The sequence below is a fragment of the Equus przewalskii genome, chromosome 18, assembly GCF_037783145.1.
Source record: "Equus przewalskii isolate Varuska chromosome 18, EquPr2, whole genome shotgun sequence".
In the NCBI taxonomy this organism is placed as follows: Eukaryota; Metazoa; Chordata; class Mammalia; order Perissodactyla; family Equidae; genus Equus; species Equus przewalskii.
In genome coordinates this window covers 39013297-39032178 of record NC_091848.1, presented here as the reverse complement: position 1 = coordinate 39032178, position 18882 = coordinate 39013297, and the positions used below count along the sequence as shown (strand labels likewise).

The following is an 18882-nucleotide window of genomic DNA, read 5'->3' as shown; positions in this document are numbered from 1 at the left end:
CCTCCAGGGGTTGTGAAAATGTCCAGGGGCAATGCATACTGGAAAGAGCAAGTTTGTGACACCTGGGGTTTCCCCAATACTCCAAAAACACATCCTCACCTTCCCATCTATGATTCATATCCAGAATTTCATTCATGTACTTTAAATGGTCTTTGACTACCACAATCCCAAAACAGCCATTATATTTACCCAGTTCTCTTTCTGATCCCTGAAAGAGCTTAGAGAGGTCACTGAGAATAGAGGAATTGGTTGACTATTTGTGTCACTTCCAAACTGTTTTATATCCTTGGGAGAGCTGGCCATGGGAAGAGCAGTCATGAGGAAAGCTCTAAAAGGGAACTATTTGAATTTCAAAAATATTACTCAATGTGATCCCCAACTACTGAGGCATAATGAAAGAAGCAATATCAAATTTGTTACCATTATCAGAAGACTTTTCACTATGGCAGCCTAAGGAATAAGGAGGAAGGGAGGGGCAAGGGGAGCTTTTGGTGACTGTGTAGAAATAATGGACCTGTAACAGCTACGGTGAAGAGAATGGAAGGGTACAGGAGGGTAACAGAGGGGCGAATGAGTTGTCTAACTCTGTTGGTTTTCCCTGTTCTGGGATTGAAATTCATGGAACCATAGTACTGGAAAGATCTTTAGAACATTTAGTCCATCCTTTCATTAAACAGATAAGAAAACTGAGGAGAAGCAGTTCTTATAAGGCCACACATTTAGTTAGTGGTAGAGTGAGGACAAAAGTCCTGTTCTCCAGGTGCCAGTCTGTAAGCACAGTTGCAGAGTTTAATATCTAGTTCTTCAATATCATTACTGATAAGACAGCATCTGGGTCTTGTATAAAGAGAAATGGAGTTGTTTTATTTTCGTTCCTCTTGTTTCTTCTTCCCCAGTCTCCACCTTTCCTTTTTTAGGTGCTGCTTCGATAAAGAGCCAAGCGTATTTCAACCAGACTGGAGAACTGCCATGCCTCTTTCCAAACTCGCAAAACATAAGCCTGGATGAGCTGGTACTATTTTGGCAGAACCAGGATAAGTTGGTTCTGTATGAGCTATACTTAGGCAAAGAGAACCCTGACAATGTTCATCCCAAGTATAAAGGCCGCACAAGCTTTGACCGGGACAGTTGGACCCTGAAACTCCACAATGTTCAGATCCAGGACAAGGGCTTGTATCAATGTTACATCCATCATAAAGGGCCCAAAGGACTGGTTCCCGCCCACCAGATGAGTTCTGATCTATCAGTGCTTGGTATGTAGTCAATGGCATGTTCAGATCCCTGGCCTTCTCAGATGAGACTGCAATGAGCAGAGAAATATTGGTGTTGGGAGGAGGGGACCTGTCGAGAGAAGGCAGAGGGCAGCCATTTCTGGGAAGTCCATCTGAAGGGAATGCAGAGTTTGGGAGTAGGGAACTGAAAGTCCTTTGTACTTTTTATAGTTTGCTTCTGAAGGATCAGAAAGAATCTGCCTTGGGGACAAAATAGAGCTAACTGACCAAAGGTAATGTGGCTAAGTGAAAACCATGGATAATTTGGCAATTACTAAGTTTAAATAACCATATAGGCCTCAAATCTCTTTTACGTTCATTTTCTCCTTTGGTCCACAATTTCTCACCCACTAAAACTTTGCCTAGAGCTGCTAGCAAGGGTGATAGCTGATTGATTTGGGTTTTCCCTCCAACCTCCTGATGGTTACTTATGAGTTGTATTCTGCCCAACCATGAGCCCAGTAGATAGGAGGGAAATAACCCAGCACACACTATCCAAAAACTGGAAACCAGCTCCTCTGTTTTTCCAGGCCTTAAAAAACCTAGATCTCACTACAGGTTTTTTTTTTTATTATAATGCAGTAAAATTAATTATTTTTATTTTGGTATACAGTTCTATTAACTTTAACTTATGCATAGATTTATGTAACCACCACAATAAACAGGATACAAATCATTTCCATCAGCCTAAAAGAATTTCCCCATCCTATCCGTTTATAGTCACACCCTCTCCATAACCATAACCCCTGTTTTTCATCCATAGTATTCTCTTTTCATCCTGCAGTATTGTCTTTTTGAGAACGTCACATAAATGGAGCCATACAATACGTCACCTTTTAAGACTGGCTCCTTTTATTCAATATAATGCCTTTGAGATTCATCCAAGCTGTTACATGTATCAAAAGTCTGTTGCCTCTTATTACTGACTAGCATTCTACTGTTTACCCACTCAACCCATGGAAAGACGTTGGGTTGTTTTCAGTGTTAGGCTATGATGAATAGAACTGCTGTAAACATTCATGTACCAGTTTTTGTGTGAACATTAGTTTTCATTTCTCTAGGGTAGATACCCATGTATGGGGTTACTAGAGCCAGATTAACTTTTGTTGAAACTGGAAAAGGCAGATCAACATCAATTCTGAAACTACAGAGTAAAGCAGAGGCACAAGTAGAAATAGAAGAGAGAGTTGCTCCCTTTAAGCCCTGTGTGATTCAAACTAGGCTGCAGGGCTGTGGGAACATTTAACCAAGCGCTTAATTGATGCTTACACAGTGTGGCCAGGCACCACTGAGGAACGTGGTGTGTCTTAGGTGGGACACAGACAATCTTTTTTTACTTTAGCAGTTTTAAATATATTTTAATGTGTATTAGGAAAACAATAGCTATCGTATCCAACCTGTGATTTCTGCTCGTACAAGAAGAGTGCTTAAGTAGTGTGTTGATATAGCAAAATTTGCAAAGATGGCATGCAAATCACTCAAGTGCTAGAAATAATATGCTAAGTTATAAATTAGTCTGTAGACATCTCCAAACCACCTAGCGACGATGGAAGAAGAACAAGGGATTCGTCTGGCAGAGGACTAGGTGCCAGGCATCCACAACAGCCATAATAATCTGAATGGCAAAGCAAGGCAAGAGAAGCTTTGTGTTTATCAAGATCATATATTTTCCCTGAAAATGGTTTGGTTTGGCCTTCATCTTATAGTATATGATGAAGACACCTTGACAGTTCTACCCAAAACCAGTGTTCTGAATTTCTAAATCCAAAACCCCCATCCATTCACGTACTATCACCCTGCTTGGGTTTCTGGAAGATACAGCCCAGAAGATACCAGTACCATGAACTCTGTTAATTCCTGGTGGGATTTTGGTCTCAATTCCTTCCTGCTGTCTTAGTTTGGTGAGCTGGAATGTATCCCATGCGACACTTGGGTCCTAAAGTCAGACCACTTATCCTTCCCAAGACCCCACTGCCTAAAACAGTGGCCTCACTGTAAATCTTTGGTGACTCAATTTCAGCTCTCCTGTGGCTCAGAGAGTACCTGTTTGATTTGGGTAAGCAGGAAGTAAGCATAGCCCAAAACTCCATTCTTGAAAACTAAATATGAGATCATTATGTGACTCTCACCATGGGCTGAGGCCCAGGTGTGCCCCAAGTGAGTTCCCAGATCAAGTACCTAGTTATTTGCTGTCCTATTCTAGATACGTCTAAATTTAGACTGATTTCTTTCTTTTCTTTTTTTTTTTTTTTTTTGGTATCTCTATTCTGCTTTCAGCTAACTTCAGTCAACCTGAAATCATGCTAATTTCTAATAGAACAGAAAATTCTGACATCATAAATTTGACCTGCTCATCTACCCAAGGTTACCCAGAACCTAAGAAGATGTATTTTTCAGTACAAACTGAGAATTCAACGACTGAATATGATGCTGTCATGAATAAATCTCAAAATAATATCACAGAACTGTACAACGTTTCTATCAGCTTGTCTTATTCATTCCATCCTGAAACAAACAATGTGAGCATCTCCTGTGTCCTGCAGCCTGAGCCAATGGAGACACTGCTTCTCTCTCCACCTTACAATATAGGTAAAGCTGCTTCCCAAGACTCTTTCTTTTATCAGGTATCATGTACAAATGGTTAAGGCAGATCATCCAATGTCTCCTGCTTACCAAGAAACCTCCAACTGGACCATTTTATGATACTGTTAGGAAGGACCCAGACAAAAGGCTCCCGCTTCATCTGAGTGCTTCAGGTCCAGGAGGCTGTGAACCTATGCTGCACTTGAGGAAGCGTGTTCTTAGCCCTGAAACTGACCCAGTTTTAGGGCACCTTTGGATAGAAGATTTTGAAGTTTAGGTCAGAAAATGCAGGATTCCTCCAGGCTAGAATCCTTCCATTGATTAACACACACACACACACACACGCACACACACATATCCCATGCATACTGCACTTGTTATGAGTTCAGAACCATTCTAGACATTGTTGGTTGCAGGGATGAAAACTAAAAGGTGTAAGAGATGCTCTCTGCCTTTGAGGACCTTCCAATAGTCAGAACTCCATGATGTACACGCATGGAAAACTGGATTTTAAAAAGATTGAATTCGAATATAAATTATATCCCATGGAAATATGTGACTAAATGTAAAACAAGAGTGACTGAGAATCAGTTTTATAGGCATTCAGGAGTGGGCAAGTTCCTTATGGGTCAGGGAGGGCTTCCTAAAGGAAGTGAGAACTTTTCACACCAGAGAAGAAATAATTGAGCTTAACAAGTGTGGTGAAGAGATGACAGGGACTCTAACTTGTGGTGGCTTCCTGAAGAGAAAGAAAATTCTGACACAGCATCCAGGCTTAGAAGGTGGGAGGACCAGAATCAATTAGCAGGATCTGATGTGGGCACAGGCGGTGGTAGTGGGCATCAGTGCACATGTGTCAAGGAAAGCCTCAGAAGCAGAAATGCTTGTGGCATGTTGACAGCATAGCACAGGGACCAGTCTAGCTGGAGCAAAGGGCTGAAACTAGGCAGTATCTATGAGCCTGCCATTTTAAAGTCCAGTCTTCGCCCTGGAGGGAATGCATCCATATTTGAGACACCACTTTTGAGGAGCAGTAACTGTAAGATTCTCTCGTGGAATAAAGGCACTCTGCACCCATGCTGCCCCCATCACTTCTTGTTCTGATCCTGACTACTCTCCCCACCCAAGCCTTCTGCTTGCCTTGGCCTCTCCCCAGCTCTGGCCCTTTGGTGTGCCCTCTTCTAAGGCATTCATCGAGCTCCTTGTTTCATCCTCTGGCTTTGCTGCCTCCTCACTCCTGGCATGTCATCGTTCAAACATAACTTAGCCTATGAACATATTCTTATGGACAGCCTCTGGGGCCAATCCCGACCAGCCAGCTTTACCAGTGGGCCAATCCTCTTTTCTGGTACGATTTTCTTCTGCTCAGACACCTCTGCCTCTGAGAGTCCAGTAAGTGGTGAGGCTGCCCAGCCTATCCTGGTTGTTTCTCCTGTAGCCTCTCTTAGCCTGATAGAAGCCTCTCGCAAGCTACCCCTGAAGTTCAGCTCCTCCTTGGAGCTACCAACATCACCACACATGACATGGCCTGGGGCCCTCTGCCATGGCTCCTACAATCTACAGATGAACAGGACCTGGCTACCACGATACCCTAATCACGGCTCACCTTTCTGCTGCTTCTCAACTACTGCCAAATCCTTCCCAGCTACCACCATATTCAGAAACGTTTCAGCTTTTGCTGCCTCAGGAAGACAGGGCTTGCCTCTCTGTGTCCCTACCCTACGGGATGATCAGTGATAGGTTAGAGTCTGAGTCAAGGAACCTTTTTGGGTATCAAAAGGTGACAGTCTCCATGTTAACAAGTCTAACCCCCCTCACTGGGAATGCCAAACAGGCTCAAGTGGGTAAACTGGGACAGATTCAAAAAGTGTTGAATATAGCCTGCCATGCCAACAGCTCCTTTTCCTAATGTTCCAGGAACAGGGTATGTGTCCACAAGTTGCAGCTAAGCTAATAGGAGGTCAGTTGGTTCCATTTTCCTGTAATTTGAGATTAACTATTAGAACTGTTCCTGTAAATGTCTATAAAGTGGGCCACTCAGTTCTAAGTTTTCCCCCCGAAGCTTGTTTTTCGACTTCCTAGAAACTTAGGAGTCCCCATACAAGGAAGTAAGTCCTGACCTCCCTGGAGCTGATTCTGACCCTGGTGCCTCAGGGCATGAAGAGATGACAAAGGTTTTCAAGTAGGTGAGACTTGATGAAAGCTGTGCAGGAGGAAAAAGAAACCAAACTAGAGGGAGGAGGCCTGTGAGGAGGCTGTCATATTTGTCCAGGTGAGAGGTGTCCAAGCCTGACCTAGAGAGGGCCGTGGGTGGAGGGATTAGGGGGCTGAGGAAGCGGGGCCGCACACAAACGGCTCATTCACAGCCTCAGCATGGGGACCTCACCCAGATTCCAGAACTAAGGGCCAAGTTGACACTCTTCTTCTAGAGCACCGTCATTGTCATCCCCGCTTTGGGAAAGGAAGGCAGCTCAGTCCAGGCATTTGGCCAGAGGCACAGGCTTGGTTCTTAGCTGCTGAGGTCCTAAGACTAGGACTTTGTATGGCCTCATATCGTGGATTTCAGACTCATCTGGCAGTAGAACCCTGGGGAGACGCTGGCATGTAAATAAAGAGAACAGCAGCAATTGTAAACCTTTTGTAATCCACCTTCTTGGCTGATTGAAAACTTGTCATTTCTAGGTACAAAGCCACGTGAGAAAGCCCAGCATGAACAAGACCACATCCGCTGGATTACAGCTCTACTTCTAATATTGATCGTTGTGTGCGGGATGGTGTTGCTTTTAACACGAAGGAAATGGAAGAAGAAGCAGCCTGGCCCCTCTCATGAGTGTGGTGAGTCATTGCTTGTCCTCTTTGCAGAGCATCACTTGCAGCTTGCTTCCTGATCAGCTGCCTTCTGGAGCTCGTTGGCTGAGTCCAGACTGGCAAAAAGTCAGCAAGTGGTTGGAGGAAAAGGTTTTCCTTCAGGGTTTGGAGCCTATATAGATGGGACTCAACTGACGATAATATTGCTGGGGATTTCTAGAAAAGGCATTTCTAACCTAAGGTTTACAAATGTTCTTTGGGTTTCCAGGCAAAGCTGATTATTCTTTGCTTTACCTACCTCACTTCATGAGGTTACTGTGAGAATTCCATGAAGTAAAACGGTGAAAACATTTCTAAATGTTAATGATTAGGGACCTAGTGGTATTCAAGCAGGGATACTGGATGGGGGGAGGGGAAGATTTGATGGCCATCAGATTTATCTTCTCATCTCTAAAAGTCTAGGTTGCCCGAGAAATAAGTTGAATGAATTGCTCCCCACTGACTTTTTAAAAGTAATTTTAACTTTTATTGATTACCAAGTATTACACACCCATTACCAAATGCACAAAAAATAAAAATCACCTATAGTTCCACCAGTAAGAAAAAAATGACTATGCAGATGACATTTTGGTGCATATCTTCAAGATTTTTCTATGTCTAAATAAATCTGTATCATTTCCATAAGTGGGATAATATTATAAGGACTCTTTTTCACAATTTGGATAATATCACATGTACCGTCTTCTAACTTTTTTATACTAAATGTAGCAAGAAAAATTTCAATGTCATTAATTATCATTCTACAGCATCATTTTTGAATGGCTGCAAGATAGTCCATTAAGTGGATACACTTTAATTTATTTAACCAACTCCACATTGTTGGACGCTTGGGTTGTTCCCTTAGTTTTGCTGTTGTGAGTAGCACTGCATCAAGCAGCCTCCTCATTCTGTCGCAAAAGTAGCATTGTGTTTAATGGGAGGCCAAGTAGTCTCTGACTTTATAATAATCCCATGCCCATTTGTGGGTTGGGCTGGTTTGGATGAAGTTGTAAGACAAGGTTGGACTCTACCCCAGTAATTGCCTCCAGTAGAAGTTTGGTTGGTGCTAATGATTAAGGTAACCTTCTTACTTATGATAAAAACACAAGATGAATAATGCTTCTGGTCAGCATCTTATTTAAGATTTCAGTGTACTGATTTTAAGATCTATCTAGAAAATAGATGGATGACATTAGCAGTCATTCATTTCATCCTGCTGTATTTTAAAAACAGGAAATTGGGGCATGATTACCCAATAAATTTCATATTTCAATAAATTGATACAAAGTGTATGGCAGAGCCATTCAAATTGCCAAAGTGCAGGATGTGCTGAGAGATTTCTATGATGTAAAACTGTAAATTCAGAGCACAGGGTCAGATGTTTGGCTATGTCATGCTTGTTGAGGTTTTGACTTTTCAAGGCGAGAGTTTTGAGCTTCTCTTTCTTTTGATCTCATTGTCATTTAGAATTTAGAATGTCATTGTCATTTAGAAAAATGTGCAAAACCAACCTTCAGCTTGGGAATAAGCTGTCTCCTAAATTTGCTTTCACATTGGAATGATTATCTTACAAATGAAACAAAGAAGAAAGGATGGAGAAAAAGAGAGTAAGAATGTTTCTTCCCCCAAGAGGCAATCGGAAAAATTCAGGAGACTAGATAAGGGAGTTAAAGAGGATGTGTGTATACACATAAGAGAAGTTGGGAGGGGGTTCAAAAAGCTATGTGTGTGCATATGAGATGGTCAAACTGAGATATGAGTAGTAAAAGGCAGAAGACAACAAGAGATCATAGCGTATATATGTATGACCCCCCCAAGAAAGGAGATAAAGAATATTGGTGGGAAAAAGTTATTTGGTCAGTTACCTGTGCCAGTGAGTTTGGTCAAAGAGAAGAGCCTTGATATCACTGGAGGGAGGGAGATGTACCAAATAACCATGCCACATAGATATGAAATGTTTGTAAATTTGGGTTCTGTAACTTCAGCAATGTCTGCACTTGCTTTGTGAATACTTCCAGCATGGGCTATATGATAGGGAGAATAATGCCCCTAACAAGATGTCTACCTCCTATACTCCAGAATCTATAATATGTTATCCTACTTGGCAAAACGGACTTTGCATATGTGCCTAATGTACTGACTTTAAGATGATTGGATTATCCAGGTGGACCAATCTAATCACATGAGTCAGAGACCCTTTGCCAGCTGGGTTAGAAAGATGAGATGAAAGGAGGAGAGATCCAAAGCTTGAGACAGGCTCAACCCACCATTGCTGGCTTTGAAGATGGAGGAAGGGGCCACGAGCCAGGAAATGGGAATGGCCTTCAGCTGAGAGCCAGAAAAGAAATGGGGATCTCTGTCCTTCAACCACAAGGAACCAAATTCTGCCAACAGACAGACATGGAAGCAGACAGGATCCAGCCACAGAGACACAAGTAGGAATTTCTGCAACAATGGAGATTCCTCCTGACCCAATATTAGTCCTTTTTCTCAGAGGAGATAGCCCTCAAACTAACTGACTTGGCATAAAAAGTCCTTTCCAGTGTTTGTTCAGTAATTATAGTTTTTCTATGCCTCAACCATACATATTTACCCTGCTTAGGCTGTTAAATGAATAAAAGGGAAATGCCATGGTTATTCTGGCTGGTTTCTAATCTCTCTTCTCTTTTTTTGTTATGTCAAATAGGGCGGCTAAGGCATGAGAAATTGTAATCTTGAATTACGGTCTTTTCCCAATCAGAAGTTACCCTATCAGCTCACCCATTGGAGAGAAAGACCAAAATAGCTCCTCCTGAAGTTTTACTTCCTCAATGGGTCTTGTGTGACTGAAATCTGAATGTAATAGTGCCCCAGCAACCAACAGTTTTTACAACTTGCCCCACTCCACCAAACTTGGAAGAGTTTCAGCATTTTCAGGAATGATTTCTTAAAGGTCACATGTCTTTTCCAAAATAAATCATTTTTAACCACCATTTAAACAGAAACCTTCACGGGGCTTAAAAACGGAAAGTTGGTGATATCATCACATCTGCCCTTCAAAATGCTAAATTTGTAATTGAGTTCAAAAGTTTAAAATCGGCTTTTTTTATTATCTGCTTTCATTTTAAAATAGAAGCGTTTTTTTTTTTTCTCTTGAAATGATGAGGATGAGGATGAAAGGCTAATATAATTATTCTGTGTTGGTCTGCAGGCATCTGAAATAGTGTATTCAGCTATAAACCCCACTATAGTTAAGAAGAACTTTGACAAAAATAGAACATAACCAGATTTATAAAGTGTCTGGAAGCTCAGTCAGATAAGAAATAGCTTAAGTAACTGAGGATGCTTAGGCAGAAAAAAGTCTTAGGGAGGACACCATGCTGCTTTCAAGTATCTGATGAGTTGCCATAGGGTACAAACGTCACAGTCAGCTGTGGCTCCAAAGGGCATCTCAATGGATGATGGTTATAAGAAGGTATAAGGAAATAAGAGAGACTTTTCTAACAATTAAAACTCTTTTAAAATTATATAGAAGACATAGACTTCTCCTTCCTCCCATGAAGCATTAACTGCTACAGAAATTGCCCTCCTGCTGTAAACAACTAGAAATCAGACAAAATAAATGAAACACTTTGGACAACAGGCTGCAGAAAACTATAGTCCCTGAGGAAGGGAAAAGATGAGGTGAGCCCTATGATTGCCCCCAATTGACTGCCTGAACTCAGTTTCCAGGCTGCTCTGAAGGCAGGGGGAGCCCTGATACCAAAGTTAGAAAAAGTCATTATGCTAAGGTTTTGTTTTTGTTTTAAAGATTGGCACCTGAGCTAACAATTGCTGCCAATCTTTTTTCCCCCTACTTTTTTTTCTCCCCAACTGCCCTGCCCCAGTACATAGTTGTATATTTTAGTTGTGGGTCCTTCCAGTTGTGGCATGTGGGACGCCGCCTCAGCATGGCCTGATGAGCGGTTCCATGTCCCCGCCCAGGATCCGAACCAGTGAAACACCAGGCCATTGAAGCAGAGCTCACAAACTTAACCACTTGGCCATGGGGCTGGCCCCAGAGAAAGTCATTACAAGAAAAGAAAACTACACACATCCCTTGTGAACATAGATGCCAAAATCCTTAACAAAATTAGCAACTAAAATCTAGCAATATATTAAAAGTATGATACATCATGGTCAAGTGGGGTTTATTTCAGGAATGTAAGGTAGGTTCAGCATCCAAGAATCGAGCAGTAAAACTCACCAAATTGACAGACTAAAAGGAAAAACCATGTGATCAGGTCATCAGACACAGAAAAAGCATTTGGCAAGATTAATACCCATTCAGAATTTTTAAAAAGAAAGAAAGAAAAACTCTCATAAAAGTAGGAATACAAAGGAAATTCCAAACCTGACAAAGGACATCTACCAAAATCCTTTAGTTAGTATCATATTTAATGATAAAAGACGGGTTGCTTTCACCCTAAGATAGGAATAAGGCAAGAATGTCACTCTCACTACTTTTGTTCAACACTGCAGTGGAGGTCCTAGCTAGTGCTAGCCAGGCTAAAAAAAGAAATAAAAGGCATACATATTGGAAAACTGTCTTTTTTTTTTCTTTCACAAATAACATGATCATGTTTGTAGACAAGCCTAAGGAATACGTTAAAAGCTATTAGAACTAATTGAGTGTAGCAAAGTCATAGGCTACAAGGTCAATACACAAAATCAAAAATCAATTATACCTCCATATACTAACAGCAAACAACTGGACACCAAAGAGAAATTTTTAATACCATTTACAATAGCATCGAATAACATTAAAGGCTTGGGCATACGTTTTTAAAAACAAGTACAAGACCTATAGACTGAAAACTAAAAAATGTTACTACTGACAGAAATTAAAGCAGACCTAAATAAATGGAGAAATAGGCCATGTTCATGGATCGGCAGACTAGATATTAAGATCCTAATCTCTCCAAATTAATCTATTGGTTCAATGTAATACCAATCAAAATTCTGGCAAGCTCTTTAGTGGCAATTAAAAAGCTGATTCTAAAAGTTATGTGGAAATTTAAATGCTATGCTTGCCAAAAGCGTTCTGAAACATAAGAACAAAGATGAAGGACTTATACTATCTAATTTCAAGATTTACTATACAGTTGTAGTAATCAAGACAGTGTAGTAATCAAGACAGTGTGGTATTCATGAAAGCACAGACATATCAATCAAGGGAACAAAATGGAGAGTCAAAAATAACCTCACTTGGTCAACTGGTTTTGACAAAGGTGCCAAGCAATTCCACGCAGAAAGGATAGTCTTTTCAACAAACGATGTTGGGACAGTTAGAGATCCACATAGAAAAATATGAATCTAAATACACAAAACAATAACTTGAAATGGATCATAGACCTAAATACAAGAGCTAAAATTAAAAGACTTTCGAAAGAAAACAGGAGAAAATCTTTGTGACTTAGGTTAAGCAAATCTTAGAGAGGACACAGTAAGCACAAACCATATCATAAAGAGATAAAATTGATAAACCAGACATCGTCAAAATTAAAAACTTTTGTCCTGTGACTTTTTTAAGAAAATGAAGTCAAGCCACAGATTGAAAGAAAATGTTTGCAAAATATATATCTGATAAAGGACTTATATCCAGAATATATAATTATATATTACTACTCGGTAATAAGAGGACAATCCATTTAACAAAAGGTGGAGAGCAAAAGACTTGACCAGATAATACACAAAAGAAAATACACAAATGGCCATAAGCACAGTCACACAGTCACAGCATCATTAGTCATTAGGGAAATAACAAATTAAAGCTAAAATTAGATACCACTACACACCCACTAACATGGCCTGATAAGTATCAAGTGTTGGAGAGGCTGTGAAGCAAATGAAATTCTCATGCCCTGCTATACCACCCAGCAATCCTAGATATTTACCCATGAGAAATATAAACAAATGTCTGCACAAAGACACACACAAATGTCTATAGCAGCTTTCTTCCTAATACTGAAAACCTGGCATCCAGAATTTTCATGACTTGGGGAGTGGGTAAATGAATGGTAGTATATTCATATAATGGAATACTGCCGAGCTATAGAAAGGAATGGACTGCTGGCGACATAAAACAACATGGATGAATTTCCAAAGCATTATGTTAAGTGGAAGATGCCAGGCACAAAAAGACAACACAACATATGGTCCTATTTATAATGAATTCTAGAAAAAACAAAACTGTGGCGACATTAAGCAGGTCAATGGTTACCAAGGGATGGGATTGGGGAAAGGGATTTATTGAAAAGGGGCAGGAGTGAAATTTCTGGGCTTATATAAATGTGCTACATCTGCATAAATGTTCTAAATATAAAAGTTCTACATCATATGTATGGTTATGGTGGTAGTTACATGACATGCATTTGTTAAACTCACCAAAATCTATATGGAAAATGACTGGATTTTGTTGTGTATTAATTATAGCTCAATAAAGCCGATTATTTTTTTATTTTTTAAAGATTTTATTTTTTCCTTTTTCTCCCCAAAGCCCCCCAGTACATAGTTGTATATTCTTCGTTGTGGGTTCTTCTAGTTGTGGCATGTGGGACGCTGCCTCAGCGTGGTCTGATGAGCAGTGCCATGTCCGCGCCCAGGATTCGAACCAACGAAACACTGGGCCGCCTGCAGCGGAGCGCGCGAACTTAACCACTCGGCCACGGGGCCAGCCCCTAAAGCTGATTATTTTTAAATGTACACACATACACACAAACGAGAACTGCCAATGATAGGAAGTGTTCAAAACCAACAGAGATGTTGAGTGGATTCCTGTAGTCCTTAAATGCCTCCATGGATACCCTTGCTGTGAGGCTCTGCATGGAACAATAACACTGTCACATTAGTCAGCCTTGAGGAACTTCCACCCCAGGCTGCATCAGTACTTAAGTCCATACCAATAGCAGCTCAGGCTTGGGAGGTCTAGCCAGCCAGAGATTTCCCACTTGGGCCCATCCATGCAATATTGTGTAGTATCTGGTAACGCCAGCTGGCTAAGCCATTTAGGCGTCAACATCTTTAAGATTTCCTTTTCCTCCTCCTCCTAAACCTTACTTTCAGAAAAGGATTGGAAACTCTTTTCCAATCACTAAATGATAGCTGAAACTAAATGCGTTACCCCTCCCAGCAGTATTTTTATTTTAGCAAAGAATAGAGCTGTAGGTGAAAAACATATTTCCAGCATTAGAACTTAAGGCACCCTGAGCAAAGGAAAGCATTTACTTTTTGGATGCAAGGAGCCCCTTCTCAGTCCCCCCGAAATCGCATCAAGTAACCATCTATTCCCATTTAAGGCCACAGTGATTTCTCTCTGAGTCCTTAGGACTTTGGAACGTCTTCAAACTTTCCCTCTTTTAGTATCTATGGGCAATATATTTTCTGATGTTGTTTTAGTCTCTTTCAGAAACCATCAGAGTGGAGGAGAAAGAGAGTGAACAGACTGAGGAAAGGTGAGTCCTGACCCAACAACATTGTTGAAAGAGGTACGATCCTTAGAGGGTCAGAAGCTTGAATAGGCTTCAATCTGAGGCATGCTGAGATCCCAACAAACACGAACTAATGGAGAGGGAAAGGAAAGTGAGACTAGTTAGGACCTGGAGGGAAATGTCCTAGCTGTAAATGGAGGGCAGGGTGTCCAATGCACACTGCCCAAGGGTCGTGGCAAGCTCAGTCATGGTCAAGTAAAAAACCAGTACCAAAGGGATCTGATGTGGTATGCATGGCTGCATCTTATTTACCATGGTAACCCCAGTACCTAGTACAGTGCCTGGACCAGGGGGTGTCCTACATGTGCAGAATGAATAAATGAGGAGTGAGAACAGGCTCCCTTTAGCCTCAGTGTCTTTGCATCTGCTGTGCCCTAGACTTGGAATGCTTTTCTGCCACTCCTTCACCTCATTGTTCAGACCTTAGCTCGAGCTGCACTTTCTTAAAAACCCTTCCCCAAGTAGATTATGTCAGCCTGTTAGAGTGTCATGTGGGTCCCTGTGCTTTTTCTTCACCAGGTTATACTTACATATTTGTGTAATTATCTGATTAAACTCTATAAACTGAACTAAACTGAACCCTGCAGAGGGCAGGGACCATGTCAGTTAAGCTCAGCATTGTGCTGCCAGCACCTCGCACAATGCCTGACATTTGGTAGCTGCTCAATAAATACATTTTTTTCTATTATGAAATCGCAGCAGCAGATATATTTGAATCTACAGAAAGCAGCCTTTATTGTAATCCTAACAATTTTCTGTAGTTATCATTTTCCTGGTGTCTACTGGTTGAGAGATGATAGGACTTACTCATAGAATCTACACTCTAGTGGTTTGATAAATATATACCATGTTAAAAGAAGTTGCAGGGAAAAGTAAACGCCATTCATCAGGGCTTTAGTTTCTCTTACATTTCCTTTCAGCTGAGAAATGTTATAAGTTGTTTATTTGATTTTTACTTATTTTTCATTTATTTGGTTGTCTTGCTAGATGCTTTAATAATCAAATCCAAATAAGAACAGCACTTAAGCACCCCTCAATATGGCATAGGGAGACATGGGTATATCTTGTTCTTTACGTTATCTTTTGTTCACATATTAAGAGCTATGGAAGGCAAAATGCGGGACAGTGCTTTAGTTTGTCTTTTTTAAGAGTTCTAGTTTTCAGGATTTAAAACAAAATCAATTTATTTAAACTAAAAACACAAAACAAAAACAGTTCACCCATTTTTGCCACCTGCCTCCCCTGCGTCTGGCAGCTACCAGTCTGTTCTCTGTATCTATGAGATCAATTTTTTTTTAATTTTTAGATTCCATATATAAGAGAGATCATACAGTATTCATCTTTCTCTGCCTGACTTATTTCACTTAGCATAATGCCCTCAAGGTCCATCCACGTTGTTGCAAATGGCAAGATTTCATTCTTTTTATGGCTGAATAATATTCCATTATATATATATATATATATACCACAATTTCTTTATCTATTCATCCATCAATGGACACTTAGGTTGTTTCCATATCTTGGCTACTGTAATAAATATCTGTTGAAAGAATGAATGTGTGCATGAAGGAATACGTGAAGATTCCTGGTGCTCAGTCCTTTCACAACATGATACAATCAGATTGTCTGTACCTCCAACCCCCACTGAGGAACTGGGCTCTCAAGAATATCAAGGCTCTAGCCACACAGTCGTAGGGTCAACGCAACCCTAAGTCAAAAGCTTGGTCACAGAGACACAGTCATGACCCCAAGGTGCATAGCCCCCCAGAGTGCCCAGCACTTATCTGGATAATCCAGCCGCTGAGAGTCTAGGAATCATGGATGGTGAGCCCAGTGCTGAAATCTTGCCTGTGCTGGTAGACCCAGCTCAGAAATGGTCTGGAAGAGGCTGCAGAGGGAAGGCAGCAAGGAATTAGCAAAGGGGGGGGGGGCAGGCCCAGACAAAAATAAAAGGTAGTTATTGAAGGAAGCATGGACAACGCCTCTCTTGTCAATAGTTCATTTCTTCTCCTTGCTATTCGTTGCTGTTCTAACAGCCCCCTATATTCTGCCCTACCATTGAAATCTAGAAAAAGAAAGTGGCTCTGCTGTGAAATCTCACCCCATTCTTTTTCTATTTTTCCAGAGTAGAAAATCCTGAAATATCCGCTGAAGTTCAGTGTGGTGGTAATATTTTGAAGACGACTTCAGGCGACTAAAGTACTGCACATTTTTAATTAAAGAGTAAAATTCGTATGACTATCCATTTTTTATATGCTTTCTTTTTCCAGTTTTTGGCTGATGTTTTTCTTGTCTCTAAACCTTCCCGGAAGGCAAGAAAATATGACCATTAATAATAGTGGGGGCTCCAGGACTCCCGCTAAGAGAAATCCTGCCCATAACACCAGCTCTGCTCCCCAGGCCGGAGCGGATTTTAACTGCTTCTTTTCATTTCCGAGTATATTTGTGGGCCTAGCCCACCTTACTGGTTCCTGGCCCAGGAGTAATGTTTAAGACTAACACCTCATGTTTGCAATTCAGCCTCTTTTCTTACTTTTATAAATTGTCTTTTATGTAGAACTCCCAAATCCTAGAAGAGTGGATTTCATCTACTCTGAACTCTTAGCGCCTCCTTCCATCTTGTATACCTGTGACTGAATACCTACCTCTTCAGTCTGGCTGGGAGTTATATATTTTAAACCTTTATAGTGTTAATATTAATATTTTGACATATAAAGAAATGTGTACTATAATAATGTAATTACTATGCCCTGAGAAGAGTCCACCCCCTGCTAAGGAGTTCTTGTCCCTCTGTGAGGGTCAGTAAGGAAAGCAGTGGCCTACTGTGCTCAACAATGAGCAGACCAACTCAAAATTTGGAAAATTAGGAGAGACAGAGATGGAACCAACTCTGGATCCTGGAGCCATTTCTATCTGAGCTGTTGCTAATATTGAGCAGGATCCACCTGCCCAACAAGCTATTGATAAGCCTTAGCAGAGAGCATTGGATAAAGCAGGAGAGCACTATGTATCATGAACCCTACTTCTCTTCTTGAGAAAAATGACGGAGGTGATGGCCTGGGGCAAGTGTGCAAGAGCCGACAGAGAGACCATGATACTCAAAAGAGAAAAAAAAAAAAGATCTTGACCAACAGAAATACATGTGAATGTCCAGTCTGTCCAGCCCTTCAACAAGCCTTGGAACAAGCACACATGGACAATCTGTCCAAATGGACTTAAGACAGACAGCAGTTTCCCTGGTGGCTGGTGAGAGGTTTTGATGATACCCAAGTTCTTGTGATGTTTTTTCTGTCTGGAAGCAGAGCTGGGGAGGATGAGCCATCATCCTGAGAATAGGATGCATGGAAGGAGGCTTAGGACTCTTTCAACTAATTGCTAAGAGAGAAAGAGCTGGAGTGGCATTAGGAGGATCAGGATGCAAACCCTCCAGAGGCTGACTTAGCCTGCAGATGTCCTAAGGAGGTATCAGCTGGCCCAGAGCAGGACTAGCGAACTTGTGTCTGAGGACCGTTTTTGTATCATTCTCAATGATGGGAAAACTGGACATAGGCCAGGAACATACCAGCCCAGGAGAAATGAGTTAGGAGACCCTGGCTCTAACGCAGCATCACTAAGGGATGGAGCAGCCTCAGTTCAAACCGAAAGAGAACTTGTGGAGGCCAAAGCTACAGAAATAGTTTTTACTCCACGCAAAGGACCCTAGAGGGTTGTAGACAGCTGTGCTAGCCATGCTCATCCTTGTAATATTGCCATTTATGTGTTCCGCCCTGCCCCTGCTTTCATTAGGTTCTAAGCACTTTGCTGGTTCCTAACGTGTTTTGTACAGAGTTTTCAATAAATTTTTATTAAATTGATTTAGAAGTCTACATTTTCTGCTTCTACTTCAACAGTACTACTTAACTCTTGTAGTCTGATGTTACTCTGTCCTCCTGATGTACTCCCTTCCTATTAACGTCTCTCGGGAGGCCCCTTTCCCCAGTCCCCCTGGCTGGAAACCTCTGACTCATCCCACGCCCTCTCCTCCTCCCTTTCCCCTGACCATCAGATAAGAAAGGGGGCGTACATGATTCTATATGTTTACTTCAGTAATGAGAGATAAAAAAGTCAGGTAAGAGAGATCATTTTTGGGGGAAACTGGGAAATTTAGTGTTAAGGAAGGGATCTTGCTTTTTCAGTTTGTAATCTTTCATACTGTGTAATTTTAAAATTATGTGATTGTACATAAACAAAAGCTTAATGTAAAAATATTCCTTGAAAATACCTTGATTATAAAGTAAATGCATATAACTGTTTTATATATTTGAATGTTGCTATGAGAATGGATCTTAAAAGTTCTTATCACAAGGAAAAGAATTTGTAACTGTTTGGTGATGAATATCAACTAAACTTATTGTAGTAAACATTTCACAATATATGCATATATCAAATCATTGTGTTGTACACCTAGAATGAGTACAATGTTGTATGTCAATTATACCTCAATTAAAAGTAAATAAATAAATGGGTATAGGAGCCGGCCTGGTGGCGCAGCGGTTAGGTTCGCACGTTCCGCTTCAGCGGCCCGGGGTTCGCTGGTTCGGATCCCAGTTGCAGACATGGCACTGCTTAGCAAGCCACGCTGTGGTGGGCGTCCCACATATAAAGTAGAGGAAGATGGGCATGGATGTTAGCTC

The 18882-nt window shown here is 41.1% G+C and overlaps 1 protein-coding gene across 12 annotated transcripts in view; it reads left to right on the top strand.

Annotated features, from left to right (window-relative positions):
• The window catches only part of CD86 (CD86 molecule), a 63135-nt gene extending 45072 nt beyond the window's left edge, over positions 1–18063 (top strand). For 3 of the 12 annotated variants that reach the window (XM_008516197.2, XM_070582619.1, XM_008516196.2), the window contains 5 exons: positions 897–1253; positions 3549–3860; positions 6537–6689; positions 14128–14173; positions 16335–18063. In XM_008516197.2, the coding sequence (XP_008514419.2) occupies positions 897–1253; positions 3549–3860; positions 6537–6689; positions 14128–14173; positions 16335–16407 (941 nt within the window). In that variant the 3' untranslated portion in view covers positions 16408–18063. Of the gene's footprint in view, positions 1–896; positions 1254–3548; positions 3861–6536; positions 6690–8865; positions 9339–14117; positions 14174–16334 lie in introns of those variants that run through there. The other 9 variants (XM_008516199.2, XM_070582620.1, XM_008516198.2 and 6 more) reach the window with 4 other exon arrangements.
• The last annotated feature ends 819 nt before the right edge of the window (positions 18064–18882 follow it).